Genomic DNA, 22,311 nt, shown 5'->3' on the forward strand with positions numbered 1-22,311 from the left:
TTATTATCCAATTTCACTCGTCACCATTTGATTACACATATTTATCCTCTTACTACTGTGTAACTGAAGCATGTCGCTTCTCTCGTCAGTCAGTCTTCAGAGTCTGACAGTAAACCAGCTGCTTGGCAAGTTAAGTTTTATTTCCAAACTGTCAATTATCATCCACGTACTGACATGTTTTAGGAGATAACAAGCGCTATAAAAGGTGTTTCGATTGTTTGTCAGTTGCTGAGGTAACAAGCAGCTTCGTAATTTACTACACTGAGAAGTTTCGCTAGTGATTCCAGTTTGCGGATAAACTACAAATAGCTATATTGCAGATCGGTATGGCAACACCTAACTTTACTGGAGATGGACAGCAGAAAACAGTCGAAGACTTAACTTGTTCGCCAAATTTAACTGCTGGACTACACGGCCAGTTGAAATTTGTTTCAGTTTTTAACTTTTTTCTGTCCGTTACCGGATTTCTAGGAAATGCTCTGAGCCTAATTGCTCTTCACAAGGAGTCTTCACTTCATCCGCCGTCCAAACTCTTGCTTCGTTCCCTTGCAACAACTGATCTCTGTGTTAATCTAATTGTACAGCCTCTCTCTGTTGCCTATAGGATGTCTGTGGTGAATGAAAATTGGAATATTTGTCCTCACCTATCGGTGGCAGGTTTTGTAACAGGTTATATCTTGTGTGGAGTGTCGGTCGCAACTCTGGCTGAACTAAGCGTAGACAGACTTCTCGCCCTGTTGTTGGGACTGAGATACAGACAAGTTGTAACTTTAAAGCGAACCTACCTGATCGTTATCATTACTTGGGTTATTACCGCTGTCTTTTCAGCAATGTGGTTTTGGAATGCCCGGATAACCTTATGGTATGGAACCATAGCTATACCTCTATATCTTATAATCTCCACCTTCTCTTACACAAAGATTTTCCTCACCCTCCGTCAACATAACACTCAGATTCACAGCCACAATGTTCAACAACCAAACCAAGCAAATCAACTGAACATAGCGCGATACAAACAGACATTTTCTACTGCAATATGGTTGCAACTGACGCTGGTCGCTTGTTATCTACCTCATGGTGTAGTGACTGCTTTGAGGGCTAAGAGTGGACTATCTGTATCTGTTTATCATGCCAGGATTTATACAACCACTTTAATTTTCTTAAACTCGTCTTTAAATCCAATTCTTTACTGTTGGAAGCTAGATGAAGTTAGACAAGCAGTGAAGGACACAATCAGACAGGCGCTTTGCCATTGTTTTACAAGTTAGTTCAGGTATACCAATACGATAAAGAGCGTAAATGATGTTTTACGACCAAGATCATTTTTAAAAGTTCTCGTAACCATTGCCTAACATTAAAAGTGGTGCTTACTCATTTTAATATATCAGTATGAAATGTTTTTCCAGCAATAAGATAGCCGTCGACAAATGTTTCATCGTGGTTGTAAAAAAAAAAAAATTAAAAATTGCTCTAAATTGTAAGTTTACAATGCAACTCTGAATAGACATGAAAAACAATAAATTGCATTTTTCTTCGTTTGGATTACATCACGCATAATAAAAAGAGATTAGACTCTTGACAAAATACTGTCATTAAGTTAAACATTAGGAACGTTTTGATGTTTTTTTGCCTATAACACAGGCAGAAAGCACAAAGTTTTTATGACATGGGTGAGTTATTATGACACGAAAAGTCGTTTACGAAAACAGAGAGAAATTGTGCACTAAAATTTTATAATAACCGCCTTGAGTTCAGAGGTTGTGTTTTCATGATTCGTCTTTAGTTCAGAAACCCAACGAATATTCGCAAAATGATTTCTTGTGCATTTGTAGAATGAAACAAGGAAACTCTGGGATATGTAGTTAACACTCAAGCGGGAATTATTCGATTGTTATGACCCAAGTCTTCATTGAAGCTGAATTTTATTTTCTTGGAGCATGCAAATTTTTGCAATTTTGTTTTATAGATGGCGCATATTTCTGCAGCTGCGAGGGCAAATGAGTTAACTAATATAGCATACTAAAATTAAAATCGACAGATGCAATGTGCTTTTATGTGAAGCAGTATTTTATAATGAACATTAAATTTCGAAGCTACGCTATACTGAGTCTTTGAACTTGGTCAGTTGAGAATTCGGAATTGAATTCAGGTAAGCGTGACGAGCATTCACGTCGAACTTCTCAAACCGTTCCATAAAAAAACGGTTTCCGATGCAATTATCTTTCTTTCGAGACAGCTTGTCTGTCTTAAATGTAAATTGAAGCGTCTAGTTATTAAAAAAACAAAATTCTGTCAGGTAAATATAGACTTATTTTACTTCTGGGGCGTATTAAACCAAGGATGAGATAAATGCGTTAGAGAGAAAAATTGCGATAAGGTTATTGGATTGGTGAACAGAAAGTAGTTTTTGCGACAAATTTGATCATTTTCAGGCAAAGTTTAAGAATTCCTTGTTAGCAAGGCTCATATTTCTTGGCATAAATGTTTACTTGGCGTGGGAAGTTATTCGAGATAGAGGGAGGAAAAATTGATCTTTAATTAGTTAATTTTACCGAGAAAACTGAAGTTGTTAAACTAGTAAAAAAAAATGGACGAGCGATGTATTGAAATACACTTTTTTGTTTCAAAAACATTTTTTTGAGAGCTGTTCACCCTGAGTTACACTAGTCAGAATAGTTATATCAGCTGTGCCATTCGTATAAACGGTTGACGGTGTGAATCTTAAAATGGTTAAATTAGGGAAGGTGGGTGGTCGAAAGATCGAGGTGAGCCACCTTCGTCCGAGTCGAATCGATCCAATTGATATTCAAAATTAACTGCAAAGTCTTCGAAGAGGGAAATGCAGTTGTTAATTTGAATATAATAGTCAAATTTAGCAACGCTTGTTCAATAATAGGATATGCACACATTCTTTGTTCATCAAGGCTGCCTGCTAGGACTTCGTGTATAAATTTGGTTGCCTGTTTTGGCTCGCGCGCTTATTTACCAGTTCTGGAAAAGCATAGTTGTATCTGGTGTATAAATATATAGTGTTTTATTTTCGTATTGTAGATATTTTGTTTGTCTATTTCCATGGCATACCATGTGAGCGCGTTCCGTAACTATTGGTCAACACACAATCACTGCTTTTTGCGCGTGGCGCAAGATGGGAAAGTTGTATGTAATAGTGGAGCTCCTGCTCGCCGAACGCGTGCGAGTGGAGTCCCATACCTTAGAAAGTTTGGTAACCATCGATATGAAAAATCTTGGTTGCCACGTGACTGTCCCTACGCCAAAAATGAGAGTAGCACCGTTACCATAGGTACATCATTGATATTGGATATCCATGTTGAAATTAATTGACAGCTGTCAAAACAAGGTATCCACTGACCAGTATCACGTGACCATGTCGCGGGCTCAGGTCAAGAGGTCGCAGGTTTTTTTTAAGGTGACCGCCAACCAGGTACTGCCTTTTCGATTGGATCGAGGGCTCAAGCCAGGTTATTACTCTGGGGGAGAGTGAGGGCGTACATGCAAAGGCAAAATTTCGGAGCAAATTAAACTCTGACGCGTTGTCGACTTTTCTTCCGACATATTCCTTGCACAATCGTCTCCGAAATCCCTGCAAAGTCCCTGATATATTGCGTACGTAATTTCTACGATCTTGGTTACGCCCACTAGGTATGGTTTGTTAAAATGTAACTGGAAAAAAAATAGTGAAGCCACACGCTTAACAATCACATGCTCAAAATTCATCATTTTTTGAGTTTCTGACCCACGGGGAAAACATTCTCCTTTCATTTATGGTTAATTATTGTAATCAGGAGCTTCGCTTGTAACTTGGCTAAATTTATATATTACCGTCGGAAATACAACGGCTTTCCTGTCTTCTGACGTGACAATGGATAATAGAGTAAAACAAATGCATCGATGAATACATCGGCGATAACATAATTAAAATAAAAAAAGCACCTGAAAGAAAGTTAAGAGGTTACCACTATGTGAACACTCCCTTGAAATGAAAAACACGAATGGACGGGCGGAGTGTAGCGGCAGCAATGTAATAATCCACCCCCAAATTCTCCCAAACTCTGGAACTGCATGAATTTTGATTGTTATTTTCGCTTGTGCAGTTTACATATGTTGTTTCTCTCGTTTACATTGTGCGGATGACCTTTTCCATTTCCAAAAGCACGAGTAGACGTTCATCGATTTTTAAGGCCCCATGTATCTGAAAAGCTAGTAAAGTCACGGATTTCGAGCAGGCCATGAATGAGCAGGTAACATTAGTTCTCATCTAGGACTGAAATATATCGAAAATTGGTCTCGAGGTAAAAAAACTCGAAAACTGAGATAAATTATTTTTGCTACATCCACAAAATGGCCGATCTGAAGAAAAAAACAATTAACATTCACACTATTCCCGTTTTAAAATGTGTGGTACATTGCCACCCGCACTGTCTCAGACACTATTCTTGTAAACAATGACTAACAATTACTACGATGTGTGATCGAAGGAGAAATTATAAATTAGAATAACTCGAAGAATTTTCAGAATCTACGAAATATTTCCTGAAGTTTAAGACATAACCTTCAAAACCAATAGTTAAACAATGTTCTCTTTATAATTTTTATCTTATCTTTATTAATTATTTACTCAGCTAATTGACTACCGCTAGATTCATTTGTCTTTCCAAATATAGGTCTAAGCAAACTTGAGAAAGGCATTATAAAAATAGTTTAGCTTATTCGTCAGATGAGAAGCCCTTTTGTAACTTTTCTACACTGAAACGTTTTCACAGAAAAAGCTAATCGATTCCAGCTGTTGAAAACAGCCATATCATCTTACTAACTAAATGACAGCAGCAAACTTTACTGGAGCTGGACAGCAGAAAACAGATCAACAACTCATGTGTTCCGCAGGATTAACTGCTGGACTACACGGCCAGTTGACTTTTATTTCAGTTTTAAACACTTTTCTGTCCGTTACTGCATTTCTTGGAAATTCTCTGATCCTAATTGCTCTTCCCAAGGAGTCTTCATCACTTCATCCCCCATCCAAGCTCTTACTTCGTAGCCTTGCAACAGCTGATCTCTGTGTTGGTCTATTTGCAGAGCCTCTCTCTGTGGGCTATTGGATGTCTGAAGTGAATGAACATTGGAATGTTTGTCCTCACCTATCGGTGGCAAGTTTTGTAACAAGTTATACTTTGTGTGGAGTGTCGTTCGCAACTCTGACTGAACTAAGCGTGGATAGACTTCTTGCCCTGTTGTTGGGACTGAGATATAGACAAGTTGTAACTTTAAAGCGAACTTACCTGACCGTTATTACCACTTGGGTTATTGCCGCTGCCTTTTCAGGAATGGTATTTTGGAATCCCCTCATAACCTTATGGTATGGTACCATAGGTATACCTCTATATCTTATAATCTCCATCTTCTCTTACACAAAAATTTTCCTCACCCTCCGTCATCATAACACTCAGATTCACAGCCACAATGTTCAACAACCAAACCAGACAAATGAACTGAACATAGGGCGATACAAAAAGGCAGTTTCCACTGTAATATGGCTGCAACTGACGTTGGTCGCTTGTTATCTACCTCATGGTGTAGTGACTGCTTTTTGGGCTAAGAGTGGACTATCTGTATCTGTTTATCACGCTAGGATTTATACAACCACTTTAATTTTCTTAAACTCGTCTTTAAATCCAATTCTTTACTGTTGGAAGCTAGATGAAGTTAGACAAGCAGTGAAGGACACAGTCAGAAAAGTGCTTTGCCATTGTTTTACAAGTTATGTTAGCTCTTGTAGATCAATACGATAAAAAGCGTAAATGATGTTTTACGACTAAGGTTTTAGAAGTTCTCGTAACAATTGCCTTACATTAAAAGTGGCGCTTACTCATTATAGTATATTTTAGTATATCAGTATGAAATGCTTTCCCAGCAATAAGATAGCCATCGAGAAATTTTTCATCATTGTTGTAAAGAAATATAAAAATTGTTTTAAACTGTAACTTTCCAATGCAACTGTGAATAAAGATGAAAAACAATAAATTGCCACTGATTTTTCTTCGTGTGTACTGCATCGCGCATAATAAAAAGAGATTAGACGCATACGACAGCGATAGATCGCAAAAATGTTATCCCCGAAGGAGAAAAATCATGTTCGTCTGGAGGTCTCGGAACTTTTTCCGCTAGCTGAATACGCCGAACTTCTTCTCTGAAACAAGCCCGATTTGAAGGGAAGTCAGACGAGCCATCGTCCACTACAAAACAAAACGATTTTGTATCGTTTGACAATCTGAACGTGGAAATTCTACAATAATTTCAGGCTGCAGGGTATCTTAAAGTTTGGTATCGAATTGACTTAAGAGTGCCTGCCTGTAAAAATCAGACGCTCATATTCCTATGGTAGATAGGCTAGGGCATGACAAAAACTACTGGATAGTTTTTTTCGCAAAATATCCTTTTATTTCAAAGAAATATGCAAATTACCAAATGCCATTAAACTCGTCATTTGACGCACCATTTTATTAAACAAGTTTGAGAGCCTCGCATGCAAAACCACATCACTCTTCCGTCTTTAAAACGTTCAAATATTTTTGTGCAATGTTTAATTGTAAACTGGGTTGATTTTAGGGAATGTTGCACTTTTTGTTGGGTGCAAAATAATTAAATTTCAAAGACATGTATTTCATTCACTTAAAAGTACTTTGTAACAATAATTGATTTTCACCATGTGCGAAACCTTCGAATGGATTAAGCCTCTGGTGGTTGAATCGCAGAAGGATGGTCTACAGATTCCTGTAAAAATATCTTTGGACAAATGATTGTGAGCGACGCGAGAGCTTTTCAAAGTACGTTGAAAATGCAGATATTTGACCATCCGTCGTCAAATTTCAATTTACGGGTTAGACATATATTTTAGGACGCGCCACACGTCTTGAGCTATATTATGTTGAAATAGACACACAGCTGATAATTTCGAAATGTTCTGACCTTATTTACTGTAAAAGGTAGGTCCAAAAGCCGATTTGACGTGTTTCTGTCACCTTTCGTCGCACATAAAGCAGAAGTTTGCTTTTGCTTACACAACGTCCGATGTACATTGCCAACTGTCAACTTATTTAATGGTCGAATACCGTGAATCTATGACCCTCTTTCGACACATATGATCACCACTGCTTCTAAGTCAAAAACGGCTGGGTGATTTGTAGATAGTTGCTTGCTTTGCACTACACCAAAATATTACGTTTGATCATCGTTTGATCTATTGCTGCTGCTTGAATCCTTGCTTGCAGCGGTTCCTTGTTTGTTCGTCACGCAATGCTGTCATCCCATTTTAGGAGGTAGGGGTAGGACAATTTCTATCCTAATATGTAAGGCTCCGTAACGCTTGGAACCACAGGGCGCACACAATCTTGTTGAGTAGGAAGAGATTAAATTAAGCAATGAAAAGAATGAACAGTTAACCATTGCCCGTGTTGTCATCTTTTACTAGACAACCGCTACCTACGTGCCCTGCGTAAATACAGTAACGCTTAACTCGTACCTAGGTCTTTTCGCGCTATGCAATTATTTTTGGTTTACATATAATACAGTGGGCTACCCTTGGGGAAATGGGAGGTGGCCGCTTTATAGGGGTTGGCCGCTTAATAGAGGTTGGTGTACCTTGAATATTTTTTCATCATCAGGTTATAAATTTCTTAGTAAACATGGAATCAATTCATCATCCTCGGAGGGCAGGGGCAGTTATTGGGAGCGGGGGAAAAGTCTAAATGGGTGAGAAAAAAGTTCGGGCGAAGACCCATTTAGACTTTTTCCCTGCCCCCACTAACTGCCCCTGAGTCTCCGAGAATGACGTCTATCATGATTGTCTTGAATTGACTCCATGTTTACTAAGAAATTTAGCTAAATTTAGAACCCGATAGTGAACAAATATTCAAGGTACACCAACCTCTATTAAGCGGCCAACCCCTATAAAGCGGCCACCTCCCATTTCCCCAAGGGTAGCCCACTGTATTATATGTAAACCAAAAATAATTGCATAGCGCGAAAAGACCTAGGTACGAGTTAAGCGTTACTGTATTTACGCAGGGCACGTAGGTAGCGGTTGTCTAGTAAAAGATGACAACACGGGCAATGGTTAACTATTCATTCTTTTCATTGTTTGATTTAATCTCTTCCTACTCAACAAGATTGTGTGCGCCCTGTGGTTCCAAGCGTTACGGAGCCTTACATATTAGGATAAAAATTGTCCTACCCCTACCCCCTAAAATGGGATGACATTGCGTGACGAACAAACAAGGAACCGCTGCAAGCAAGGATTCAAGCTGCAGCAATAGATCAAACGATGATCAAACGTAATATTTTGGTGTAGTGCAAAGCAAACAACTATCTACAAATCACTTAGCCGTTTTTGACTTAGATGCAGATGTGATCATATGTGTCGAAAGAGGGTCATAGATTCATGGTATTCGACCATAAAACAAGATCTGTTAGATCTTATAACCGCGCTTTTAAAATTTAACTGTTTTCTTAGCACTTCAATCGCAACGCATTGCACATTCCAAAGCAATCCTTGATGATTCATTTATTACTGTAGACACCACATCACTTGATCAACACAAACTGTATTATTGCACAATCAGTCGTAGCCGTTGTGAAATCTCCGATGACGTAATATTCTTAATCTGGAACTTTCTTTGGGATATGTATGGGCATGAAGATACAAACACTATTAACAACAGCTTTCTTTCTTAAAAGTCACAATTAAATTTAATTGTTTTTTCCCTTAAGTAAAGGGCTAGCAAAGAAGTCACACGAGTCACGTAATTCAAGAAATGCGTTATCCACGGCTATCTTTTGTACGATGGTTATTTCCCTACCAATGAGGTAAAGAATAATATCCGTAAAATTGTCCGTGTATTAATGTTTTAACAGCTTTTGGCGAATAAACATCACACGTTGCGTGACTCAAAATTTGGCCGAGAGGGAGCTTGCGTCTGGTCACCGACAAAAACAACAACAACAACAACAAAAATAATAATAATACACCACGGGTAGAACATGAACCGCGCTCGGCCCATGGCCGCGCAGTTAATAAGTTGACAGTCGGCAATGTACATCGGACGTTGTGTAAACAAAAGCAAACTTCTGCTTTATGTGCTACGAAAGGTGACAGAAACACGTACGTCAAATCGGTTTTTGGACTTGCCTTTTACAGCAAATAAGGTTAGAACATTTCGAAATTATCAGCTCTGTGTCTATTTCAACTTAATATAGTTCAAGACATGTTGCGTGTGCTAAAATATATGTCTAACCCGTAAATTGAAATTTGACAAGGATGGTCAAATATTTGCATTTTTAACATACTTTGAAAAGCTCTCGCGTCGCTCACAATCATTTGTCCAAAGAAATTTTTACAGGAATCTGTAGACCATCCTTCTGCGATTCAACCACCAGAAGCTTAATCCATTTGAAGGTTTCGCACATGGTGAAAATCAATTATTTTACGAAATACTTTTAAGTGAACGAAATACATGTCTTTGAAATTTAATTATTTTGCACCCAACAAAAACCGCAACATTCCCTAAAATCAACCCAGTACACAACTAAACATTGCACAAAAATATTTGAGTGTTTTAAAGACGGAAGAATGATGTGGTTTTGCATGCGAGGCTCTCAAACTTGTTTAATAAAATGGTGCGTCAAATTACGATTTTAACAGAATTTGGTAATTTGCATATTTCTTTGAAATAAAAGGATATTTTGTCAAAAAAACTATCCAGTAGTTTTTGTCATGCCCTAGCCTATCTACCGTAAAAATATGAGCGAAATCGAATTTTCGACCCTTGCCGAGTTATTTTTCATGTTTATGGACAGGGACTCTTAAAACGACTTTGTATCGAAACGACTAGACACCGAATCGGTTGTTAATTCTTCCTCGTACGAAAAGTTCAAGAAAAGTTTAAAACGGCTCTTTGTGGAGCTATTCAAGACGACTCTTTTCAGAGCCACCACAAACGTATTCTTTTGCAAAAAAAAAAAACTTTCAGTGGTACTTTTTGATCTCTGTTCACACCCTGCAGCTAAAACTACAAATATCCGTATTGTGAAAACCTTGAGATAAAACAATTTCCTGAGGGTTGAAAGTCGAAAATCACAAATCAATTAGGACTATTTCAATAGTACTTCTTTTTTATGGAAAAAAATTACAAAGTTTTTTCCTCTGTGTTTTAAAACGGCGGAAAGGTTTGAGAATTTAGGTAATATTTTACGTGACTGGCAAAAGATAAGGTGCAGAAAAGTCTTGCCGAGGAATTGGACTGGTAAAACAAGGAGGAACAAGAAAGATAAAGCCGTTTCTTTGTTAGAAAATGACTCAGAAAAATTACTTCAGCAGTCTCAGTCGTCAGGCTGTTGAGCGAGACTAAACCGAGCTCAAAATTGGCCTTGGTAAGCCGAGAACAATTGCCTTATCTCGAATTTAACAAAACCAATAAACAAAATGTTTATGAAATTAATGTATTTAAAAAATTCAACTTTTCTCGGTCTCAAAATAATTGTTGACACACTGATTGATGCCAGAAATGAAACATCAAAACATCACTTCTTAAAATCAGTTAAAATAGGCACATAAACCTTGCTTTCCGATACAAATGTCCCAGTCCGTTTCAGGGCACAGCAGCGAGAAAAGTATAGCTCGCTACAGCTAACGGCCAACTGTATCGCAGCTTAAAGGTGTCTCCGACACTATTTCAAACCGATTCAACAACAAAGGACACAAATTTCCGCCGTCACTAATGCTCCTTTCACTCAAACCTCGAATCGAATGGCCTCCAGTTGACCGCAACCGGAAGTTTTCCCAGCGTATTTTATCAACTACTGCAGTATTCAAGGCAACATCCAAGCTTGTCGGCCCACAGGGCTGCTTCGATGACAAAAACTGACTTCAATTTTCCAGCATTTTCTATAAGATTTGTAGATTTCGCAGTTCAACTGTGCTTTCGCCGTAAGTTTTTATTCCACGAGAAGCGACCCTCGAGTCAAGTTTGACAGTGGCGTAATTTTCCTAGACCAGTCACATTTTTTTGCTACGCATAGCAACCAATGAGATTGCCTCATTTTGTATAGAAAATAGATTACGTCAAATGACTTTTTTCGTGTTCGCCAAAGTGGGCAAAGGCCGTCTTTCGAGTTATGTTGAAAGATTTTGAAAAAAAAGAGGCGTAGTAGTTTGTTCCGTTATTATATAAAACAAACAGATTCCATGTTGCCGTGCGTCTGTTCAGTAATAGATCACAGAAGACGTCAAAATATGGTAAGAACATCAGTGACACACTCGGCTATCGCCTCGTGTGCAACTTTTTTGTTCTTACCACATTTTGACGTCGTCTGTGATCTATTACTCAACAGACGCACGGCAACATGAAATTTATTTGTTAATGGAAGTTAATTCTAAAGAACGTGAGGAAAAACAACTACTATTATAATTAGTCGTTTCCAAAGAGAAAACTGAATTCGTTAGGTTTAAACATGCATGAGTGATGAATAAAAAAATGCTATATTTTTAAAAAACATTTTTTCAAGAGCTGTTCACCCCCTCCCCACTCTCCCCTCCCCTCTTTCCCCGTCCCCTGGGACGTAATAGACGATCTTCCCCTACAGAAATAAGGTTGTATCTGGTGTATGATGTTATGGCGTTTTATTTTTAATGGTGTAGATATTTCGGTTGTCTTCCTTGTCTCAGTTGTTTCCTTACCAGCTTGAGGGGTCTGTATGATTTGGTATCAGTACTAGCACGTTATTTCGATCCGCGGCTCAGGTTTACAGGACAAGGCATGCACATGTTTCTTCGTTCGTTTTTATTTGGGTTGCCTGGTTACCGACCCAATAAACGTATTCACTATTCATAAGAATGGGGATAAACGATGAAATAGCGAGCCTTTCCTTGAAATTATCGACTAAAGTAAAAACTACTCCTTCTAATGGATTGTATAAATCAAGAGAAGAAGCTGTTGCCACTAGTTTTACACGCAAATAAAATTATTTTTGCCGTCACAGTAGAACACCGCCCCACAAACCTACTTTTTAACAGTTTTCCTCGTTGATTTTTTCTTTTTTTGTTCTCAATCTACTGTGTCTTCTACATCAAAAAGAGCCCTCTTTTAGGCCATGGTTGTATCATAAACTAAACTATATGGTAGTATTCATCCATTGAAACAGAAGTGCTGAGAAATGCTGGAAACTGTTGCCAGCCACCTTAAGTTCAACAAACTGTGAGCCAGCTGTTGTCATCGCTATCATAAACTGACAAATTAAAAATTATCTTTCCAAACACTGCTGCTTAGCTTTTCCTGAAAACACAGTTAGTTTTAAGTTAATTCACGGCTCAGAAAGAAAAATTTCCGCAGAAGTTTCCTCATTTTTTAACATTTCGTCGCTCTAAATTATGGTTCATTTGGCCTTTAAGAGGTTGGCGCTACGTGAAAACTGGCTTGAAATAAAAAACATGAATGGACAGGCAGAATAGCGGCAGCAATATAATCATCCACCCTAACATTCTCCCAAACTCTGGGATTGCATGTATTTTGAATGTTATTATCGCCAGAATGTGTAGTTTACATATGTTGCTTCTCTCGTTTACATTGTGCAGATGACGTTTTCCATTTCCAAGCACGAGTAGACGTTCATCGATTTTTAAGGCCCCACGTATCTGAAAAGCTAGTAACGTCACGGATTTCGAGCAGCCCATGAATGAGCAGGTAACATTAGTTCTCATCTAGGACTAGAATATATCGAAAATTGGTCTCGAGGTAAATAACTCGAAAACTGAGATAAATTATTCTTGCTACATCCGCAAAATGGCCGATCTGAAGAAAAAAACAATTAAAATTCATATTATTCTGACTAGCGTAACTTAGGGTGGACAGCCTTAAAAAAAAATGTTTTGAAACAACAAAAGTGTATTTCAATTCATCGCTCGTAAATCTTTTTTTTTTTTGCTTATTTAACAACTTCAGTTTTCTCGATAAAAATAACTAATTAAAAGTCAATTTTCCCTCCCTCTATTTCGAATAACTTCCCACGCCAAGTAAACCTTAATGCCAAGAAATATGAGCCTTGCTAAGAAGGAAGTCTTAAACTTTGGCTGAAAATGATCAAATTTGTCGCAAAAAATACTCTCTGTTCACCATTCCAATAACCTTATTGCATCAAAGCCTTCTTACTGTTTAACTTCATAACTGTATTTTGTCAAGAGTCAAATCTCTTTTTATTATGCGTGATGTAGTCCACACAAAGAAAGATGGCAATTTATTGTTTTCCATCTTTATTCACAGGTGCATGGTCAACTTACATTTTAGAACAGTTTTTATATTTCTTTACAACAATGATGAAAACTTTCTCAATGGCTATCTTATTGCTGGGAAAGTATTTCATACTGATATAATAAAATGAGTAAGCACCACTTTTAATGTTAGGCAACGGTTACGAGGACTTCTAAAATCTAAGTCGTATTACATTACTAGCCCTGTTCATTGTATTGGTCTACAAGAACTAACTTGTAAAACAATGGCAAAGCACTGGTCCTATTGTGTCCTTCTAACTTCACCTAGCTTCCAACAGTAAAGAATTGGGTTTAAAGACGAGTTTAAGAAAATTAAAGTGGTTGTATAAATCCTAGCGAGATAAAAAGATACAGATAGTCCACTTTTAGCCCTCAAAGCAGTCATTGCACCACGCGGTAGATAACAAGCGACCAGCGTCAGTTGCAACCATATTGCAGTGGAAACTGTCTTTTTGTATCGTGCTATGTTCAGTTGATTTGTTTGGTGTGGTTGTGGAACATTGTGGCTGTGAATCTGAGTGTTGTGATGACGGAGGGTGAGGAAATCTTTGTGTAAGAGAAGGTGGACATTATAAGATGTAGGGGTATACCTATGGTGCCCGATACCATGTGGTTATCGGGGGATTCCAAAACCACATTGCTGAAAAGACAGCGCTAGTAGCCCAAGAGGTAATGACGATCAGGTAGGTTCGCTTTAAAGTTACAACTTGTCTGTATCTCAGTCCCAACGACAGAGAAAGAAGGCTGTCCACGCTTAGTTCTGTCAGAGTTGCGACCGACACTCCACACAAGATATAACTTGTTACAAAACTTGCCACAATTAGGTGAGGACAAATATTCCAATGTTCATTCACCACAGACATCCAATAGGTTCTGTAATTAGACCAACACAGAGATCAGTTGCTGCAAGGCAACAAAGCAGGAGTTTGGACGCCGGATGAAGTGAAGACTCCTTGTGGAGAGCTATTAGGATCAGAGCATTCCCAAGAAATGCGGTAACGGACAGAAAAGTGTTTAAAACTGAAATATGTATCAACTGGCCGTGTAGTCAAGCAGTTAGTCCTGCGGAACACGTGAGTTGTTCAATTGTCTTTTGCTGTCCAGCTCCAGTAAAGTTTGCTGCTGCCATTTAGTTTGTAAGATGATATGGCTATTTGTAGCAGCTGGAATCGATTAGCTATCACTGTGAAAACGTTTCAGTGTAGAAAAGTTACAAAAGGGCTTCTCATCTGATGAATAATCTAAACTCTTTTTATAACGCCTTTTTCAAGTTTGCTTAAACCTGAATTTGGAAAGACAAATAAATCTAGCGGGTAGTCAATTAACTGAGTAAATAATTAATAAAGATAAAATAAATATTATAAAGACAACATTGTTTAACTATTGGTTTTAAAGGTTATGTCTTACTTCAGGAAATATTTCCCAAATTCTGAAAATTCTTCCAGTCATTCTTATTTATAATTTCTCCCTGGATCACGTATCGAAGTAATTGTTAGTCATATTGTTTACAAGAATAGTGTCTGAAACAGTGCGGGTGGCGATGTATCACACATTTTAAAACGGGAATAGTTATATCACCCGAGCCATTTGTATAAACGGTTGACGCAGTGAAGCTTAAAATGGTTAAATTAAGGAAGGTGGGTGGTCGAAAGATCGAGGTGAGCCACCTTCGTCCGACTCAAATAGAGCGTTTTCACATTACGTCACAAATTTCGCGGGAAATTTGAGTCGCCATGTTGGTGTTCCATATTTTTCAAGATGGCGGCAAATCCCCTTACCGATTATGCGAACAACCTCGATCCCCACGTGAAGAAACATTACTATGAAAAGATTTCTTGCGTTGGTATCGATCCCATTTTAATTCCAGACAAAACGTATGATCCAGACTATTTGCCACGGGTCAAATCCATGGATTTGCTATCATTTTTAGTGCTTGGGACAAGCTACTACAGCAAGGATCAATTTCAAGCTTTTCGGAGTTTGCGAGCATTTAATCAGATCGTTTCAGGGTTTGTGAGCTGTTTAAAAGGGCACAAAATAGGAAACAAATACATTGTTCTCAGAAAAGTCAGGCATTCGCAGAGAACGAACGATCCGTGTGATACATTAATATTGTGGATTATAACCGAGGAAAATGGTACTGTTCTTTTCGCACACTGCGTTGGATGTATGGCAGGACAAGGAGAGTGCTGCTCGCATATTGCGAGCGTCCTCTTCTGCATTGAAGCATGGAATCGTGTGAACGAAAAGCTGTCATGTACACAGGTGAAATGTAGCTGTTTGATGCCAGCAGCCGTCAAAGAAGTTCCCTACGCACCCGTTTCAGTGCCGTAAAGTACCCCTATTGTTTGAAGGATACAGACCTCAAAGATTACCCTGGGAAGTCCAACTCATGTTTAAAGTCAGAAAATGGAGCTACAAGTCTTAAAAGAGAGCATGCATACTATTACCAATCACAACAGCAAATATTCACTACTGGATACAATTACCGTGACTTTGTTCTTTGTGGTTTCAATGAACAAATTGCTTTTTTCTGTGAAAGAATTCTCCCAGATATCTGTCACTGGAATTCTGTTGTTCCCAAACTAAATCACTTTTGAAGATATTGTGTTCTACCAGAAATCCTTGGAAGGTGGTATGCCAAGAAAAGAAATGTATCTCAGCCATCATCTGGTCTCAGTCCTGTCTGCTTTTCCAGGATGAATACTACTGATACTATTGTAACATGCAGCAACCAAGCATGTCCCATTTCTTCTTTTCACTTAACCTGCTTGAAAGTCCAAAAAGTACCCAACAAGTGGTTTTGTCCTCTGTGCCAAAAAACTGCTGGAGCCAGAAGTAAGAAATCAAAAGGCAAACAAACAAAAGAAAATTTGGATGAAGCTCTTGAACTGGACTGCATATGTTTGTGCAAAAAGTAGCCATTGCCTTCCGATAAAGTCCTTAAATGTCATAACCCATTGTGTGAAAACGGACAGTTTTTTCATTTGGCTTGCTTAAACTTTAAAAGGATGCAAAACAATGCCCTTACAACATGGGAATGTATGGGTTGTAAGTCAGAGGGCAAAGTCAAGCTAAATACCAAGGAAGCTAAAGAAGCAAAGGACTCTTTACACAGGGTTCGTACTCTTTTTCAGAAACAAATTTCCAGGACTTTTCCAGGACTTTTCCAGGACTCAGATTGATTTTTCCAGGACTCTAAAAGTCACGTTAACCCTTTCACTCCCATTATCTCAATGTTAATTCTCCTTACTGTCTGCCATACATTTCATGTTTTTTTTTTTACTTGAGTTTAACAGATTTCCACAACTTTCCAGGACCAGTAGCCCTTTTCCAGGACTTTCCAGTCCTGGAAAATGCCACAATAAAATTCCAGGACTTTCCAGGTTTTCCAGGACCCGTACGAACCCTGTGAATTACATGCATGCAAGTCAGATGATGATGTCATTATAACTGGCATTTCAACAGGCCTTACTGAAAAGTCAGCATCCCTAGCAAAGCTCAATGAACAACATAACAAACTGATTTTGTCCCCCCACGGCTGGCTTGATTGTGATATCATTCATGCAGTGCATGTATGTCTTAGAAAAATTAACCCTGGAGTTGAGGGTCTGCAGAGACCAACTTTGGGTCCCTGCAGAAACTTTAATCAGGTCAATGGTGAATTTATTCAGATTTTACACACTGGGGAACAACACTGGGTGTGTATAGCATCGGTGGGGTGTGGAGATGGCACAGTGAATTTATATGACAGTCTTTACCGTAACATCATTTACAGTGAAGTAGAAGATCAGGTAATTAATCTTGTTGGACAGGCAAATTTTACTGGCATTCAAGTTGCTCGTGTTCAGCAACATCAAAATGGCAGTGACCGTGGGGTATTTGCTGCTGCCTTTGCAACCTGCCTAGCCTATGGCATACCTCCCCAAACTGTGCAATTTGATATCTGCAAAATGAGAGTACATCTTTATCGCTCCCTAAAGAATGGTCTATTGCAAATGTTTCCTACATTTGAATGACTTAATATGTGAAACTTCTTTTAGAAACAAAGTCAAACACTTTGTCTAGTTTGTCTCAAACACTTCTGCTTACATGTATTGATCTTGGAATAAACAGAAAGATGTAATCAACTGTGGATCTTCCCAAGTTGTTTCAATTACAAAAACATACTGCTGATAATGGCTCTGCTGATGAACTACCAGGATTATACTATGCTAAGAATTAGTTGTTGACTTGAAACCGAAATTTATACTTTTATCTTTGTAGGGACAATTGAGTTCCATTGAGCACTTGGATACACCTGTAGTCCCTTCCCGTAGATACCCTACATGAAGGCCTTAATATTATTACAACTAGCATGTAATTCCTTTTGGCAACATCACTATTAGAATGCCCAAGACACAAAGTAGGGAACCAATCTACATTAAAACGATCCCAGTCTTTAGCAGGTTCTCCTGACACGAAATGCTTGCTGCAAACCCGGTCATTTTCTCAAATAGAGTCGGTTAAAGCCTCTCTGCTGATCGCAGAAATCCAACTTCTTCTTCGCTCCAAAGTCAACTCTTCCATGTACTCTCCTTGGTTAACATCAACACGTGGAACACGAAAAAAACTTACTTTCTCAGGGGTGGGCCGTATCTTGCCCGTTTTATTGCCACATCCGACAATGAGGCAAAGGACCATGATGACAAAAATTAAATTTCTTTGCTAAGAACGCTAGAATGTCGTACAGAATGTCCCAGGTGTTCACCGTTGGTTAGCATGGGTAGTACGCATTTTGCGATCGAACACCAATATGGCGGATGAAGTCGGTTGTCATGACGAGATGCGAATCTCATCACGTGAGTGAAAACGCTCTATCGATCCAATTGATATTCATTTGACCACCCACCTTCCCTAATTAACTGCAAAGTGTTCAAAGAGGGAAATGCAGTTGTTAATTTGAATATGACAGCCAAATTTAGCAACGCTTGTTCAATAACAGGATATGCACACATTCTTTGTTCATCAAGGCTGTCTGCTAGGACTTCGTGCATAAATTTGGTTGCCTGTTTTGGCTCGCGCGCTTATTTACCAGTTCTAAAAAAGCGTAGTTCTATCTGGTGTATAAATATATGGTGTTTTATTTTCGTGTTGTAGATATTTTGTTTGTTTACTTCCATGGCATACCACGTGACAGCGTTGCATAACTATTGGTCAACAAACAATCACTGCTTTATACGCGCGGCGCACGATGGGAAAGTTTTATGTAATAGCGGAGCTCCTGCTCGCTGAAGGCGCGCGAGCGAAGACCCACACCTTCGAAAATTTGGTAACCCATCGATCTGAAAAATTTTGGTTGTCACGTGACTGTCCCTACGTACGTACGGCCGTACGCCAAAAATGAGATAGTAGCATCGTTACCATAGGTACATCATTGATATTGGACATCCATGTTATGATTAATTGACAGCTGTCAAAACATGGTATTCACAGACCAGTATCACGTGACCATGTTGCGTGCTCAGGTCAAGAGGTCGGGCTTTTTTTTTTAAGGTGACCGCCAACCAGGTACTGTCTTTTCGATTGGATCGAGGGCTCAAGCCAGGTTATTACTCTGAAGGAGAGTGAGGGCGTACATGCAAAGGCAAAATTTCGGAGCAAATTAAACCCTGACGCGTTGTCGACTTTTTTTCCGACATATTCCTTGCGCAATCGTCTCTTGCAAAGTCCCTTATATATTGTGTACGTAATTTCTACAATCTTGGTTACACTCATTAGGTATGGTTTGTTAAAATGTAACTAGAAAAAAATAGTGAAACCACATGCTGACAATTCATTATTTTTTGAGTTTCTGATCCAGGGGAAAAATCCTCTTTTCATTTATGGTTAATTTTTCTAATCAGGAGCTCCGCTTGTAGGCTTGGCTAAATCTATGTATTACTGTGGAAAATACAACGCCATTCCTGTGTTCTGATTGGCTGTATTTCCTATGGCATGGTATAAAATATAATACAATGCAATGCAATACAATAAGGGTTTATTCAGAATACAAATGAATAGACATGACAACTGAAAATAGAGTGAAAAAGTGCAACGATGAATACATCGGCGACAACATAAATAAAATAAATAATAACCCTCAAAGAAAGTTAAGAGGTTAGCACCATGTGAACACTCCCTTGAAATGACAAACACTAATGGATGGGCAGAGTGTAGCGGGAGCAATATAATAATCTACCCTAAACATCTCTTAAACGCTGGAACAGCATGAATTTTGATTGTTATTTTCTCCAGAATGTTCAGTTTACATATGTTGTTTCTCTCGCTGACGGTGTGTAGATGACCTTTTCATTTTCAAAAGCACGAGTAGATGTAGATTTTACAGTCCCATGTATCGCAAAAGCTTGAAACGTCACGGATTTCGAGCAATCCATGAATGAGCAGGTAACATTAGTTCCCATCTAGGACTGAAATACATCGAAAATTAGTCTCTAGGAAAACAACTCGAAAACTGAGATAAATCACTCTTGCTACATTCAAATAATGCCCGATCTGAAGAAAAAAAATTAAAATTCACACTATTCCCGTTTTAAAATGTGTGATACATTGCCACCCGCACTGTTTCAGACACTATTTTTGTAAACAATATGACTAACATGACTAACAATTAGTTTGATGCGTGATGGAGGGAAAAATTATAATTTAGAATAACGGGAAGAATTTTTCAGAATTTGCGAAATATTTCCCGAAGTTTAAGACATAGTTAAACGATGTTCTCTTTATAATTTTTACTTTATCTTTATTTATTTAATCAGCTAATTGGCCACCCGCTAGATTTGTTTGCCTTTCCAAATTCAACATGTCAAGCAAACTTGAAAAAGGCATTCTAAAAATAGTTTAGATTATTCGTCAGTTGTGAAGTCTTTTTGTAACTTTCTACACTGAAAATTTTCAGCAGTGATAGCTAATCGATACCACCTCCTACAAACAGCCATATCATCCCAGCTAAATGGCAGCAGCAAACTTTACTGGAGCTGGACAGCAGAAGACAATTGAACAACTCGTGTGTTCCGCAGGATTAACTGCTGGACTAAACGGCCAGTTGATATTTATTTCAGTTTTAAACACTTTTCTGTCCGTTACCGCATTTCTTGGGAATGCTCTGATCCTAATTGCTCTTCACAAGGAGTCTTCACTTTATCCGCCGTCCAAACTATTGCTTCGCAGTCTTGCAACAACAGATCTCTGTGTTGGCCTAATTGCAGAGCCTCTCTCTGTTGCCTTTTGGATGTCTGTGGTGAATGAACATTGGAATATTTGTCCTCACCTATCGGCGGCAAGATTGGTAACAAGTTATATTTTGTGTGGAGTGTCGGTCGCAACTCTGACTGCAATAAGCGTGGACAGACTTCTCGCCCTGTTGTTGGGACTGAGATACAGACAAGTTGTGACTTTAAAGCGAATGTACCTGATCGTTATTACCTCTTGGTTTATTGCCGCTGTCTTTTCAGCAATGCGGTTTTGGAATCCCCTGATAACCACATGGTATGTCACCATAGGTATACCTCTGTGTCTTATAATCTCGATCTTCTCTTACACAAAGATTTTCCTCACCCTCCGTCATCACAACACTCAGATTCACAGCCACAATGTTCCACAACCACACCAAACAAATCAACTGAACATAGCACGATACAAAAAGGTAGTTTCCACTGCAATATGGTTGCAACTGACGCTGGTCGCTTGTTATCTACCTCATGGTGCAAAGACTGCTTTGAGGGCTAAAAGTGGACTATCTGTATCTGTCTATCACGGTAGCATTTATACAGTCACTTTAATTTTCTTAAACTCGTCTTTGAACCCAATTCTTTACTGTTGGAAGCTAGGTGAAGTTAGACAAGCAGTGAAGGACACAATAGGACCAGTGCTTTGCCATTGTTTTACAAGTTAGTTCTTGAAGACCAATACGATGAACAGGGCTAATGATGTATTACGACTTAGATTTTAGAAGTCCTCGTAACCGTTGCCTAACATTAAAAGTGGTGCTTACTCATTTTATTATATCAGTGTGAAATACTTTCCCAGCAATAATATAGCCATTGAGAAAGTTTTTATCATTGTTGTAAAGAAATATAAAAACTGTTCTAAAATGTAAGTTGACCATGCACCTGTGAATAAAGATGGAAAACAATAAATTGCCATCTTTCTTCGTGTGGACTACATCACGCATAATAAAAAGAGATTAGACTCTTGACAAAATACAGTTATGAAGTTAAACAGTAAGAAGGCTTTGATGTTTTTTGCGCTCATAACACAGGCGGAAAGCGCTGAGTTTTTATGCGGTATGAGATGGGTGTGTTATTATGACACGAAAAGTCGTTTAGGAAATAACACAGAAATTGTGCACTAAATTTAACAACCGCCTTGAGTTTAGAGTTTGTGTTTTCATGATTCGTCCTTAGTTTAGAAGCCCAACGAATATTCACAAAATGATTTGTTATGCATTTATAGAATACAACAAGGATACTGTGGGATACGTAGCTAACACTCAAGCGGAAATTATTCGAAAATTATGGATCAAGTCTTCATTGAGGCTTAAGCTGAATTTTATTTTCTTGGAATATGCAAATTTTTGCAATTTTGTTTTACAGATGGCACATATTTCTGCAGCTGCAAGGGGAAAATGAGTTAACTAATAGCATACTAAAATTAAAATCGAGGGTGGGTTGTGCTGTTATGTGAAGCAGTATTTTATAATGAACATTTAATTTCGAAGCTACGCTCTACTGAATCTTTGAACTTGGTCAGTTGAGAATTCGAGAATTGAATTCAGGTAAGCGTGATGAGCATTCATGTTGAACTTCTCAAACCGTTCCATTAAAAACGGTTTCCGATGCAATTATCTTTCTTTCGAGACAGTTTCTCTGTCTTAAATGCAAATTGAAGCGTCTATTTATTGAACAAAACTCTGCTCTTAGGTAAATATATACTTA

At 38.4% G+C, this 22,311-nt stretch overlaps 3 protein-coding genes and 1 pseudogene across 3 annotated transcripts; 3 read left to right on the forward strand and 1 right to left on the reverse strand.

Annotated features, from left to right (window-relative positions):
* The first annotated feature begins 279 nt into the window (after positions 1-279).
* On the forward strand, positions 280-1,465 carry LOC149116386 (protein carrier GPR45-like). Its single transcript, XM_089282306.1, has one exon. The coding sequence runs from the start codon at positions 327-329 to the stop codon at positions 1,266-1,268; it is 942 nt and encodes a 313-aa protein (XP_089138432.1). The 5' UTR covers positions 280-326; the 3' UTR covers positions 1,269-1,465.
* A 3,315-nt stretch (positions 1,466-4,780) lies between these two features.
* On the forward strand, positions 4,781-5,807 carry LOC149116387 (high-affinity lysophosphatidic acid receptor-like). The gene has a single exon (XM_089279707.1). It carries the CDS (start codon positions 4,836-4,838, stop codon positions 5,805-5,807), a length of 972 nt encoding a protein of 323 aa, XP_089135833.1. The 5' UTR covers positions 4,781-4,835.
* Positions 5,808-13,545: 7,738 nt separating this feature from the next.
* LOC149116388 (protein carrier GPR45-like) lies at positions 13,546-14,465 on the reverse strand (annotated as a pseudogene).
* Positions 14,466-19,894: 5,429 nt separating this feature from the next.
* On the forward strand, positions 19,895-21,513 carry LOC149116389 (protein carrier GPR45-like). The gene has a single exon (XM_089282308.1). The coding sequence runs from the start codon at positions 20,328-20,330 to the stop codon at positions 21,267-21,269; it is 942 nt and encodes a 313-aa protein (XP_089138434.1). The 5' UTR covers positions 19,895-20,327; the 3' UTR covers positions 21,270-21,513.
* Positions 21,514-22,311: the final 798 nt, after the last annotated feature.

Source organism: Orbicella faveolata, unplaced genomic scaffold (assembly GCF_042242905.1).
Source record: "Orbicella faveolata isolate gen_17 unplaced genomic scaffold, um_ofav_v1 contig_12, whole genome shotgun sequence".
NCBI lineage: Eukaryota > Metazoa > Cnidaria > Anthozoa > Scleractinia > Merulinidae > Orbicella > Orbicella faveolata.

Excerpts from the sequence above, each read along its gene's own strand:
- LOC149116386 (XM_089282306.1), top strand. The coding sequence starts at position 327 with ATGGCAACACCTAACTTTACTGGAGATGGACAGCAGAAAACAGTCGAA.
- LOC149116387 (XM_089279707.1), top strand. The coding sequence starts at position 4,836 with ATGACAGCAGCAAACTTTACTGGAGCTGGACAGCAGAAAACAGATCAA.
- LOC149116389 (XM_089282308.1), top strand. The coding sequence starts at position 20,328 with ATGGCAGCAGCAAACTTTACTGGAGCTGGACAGCAGAAGACAATTGAA.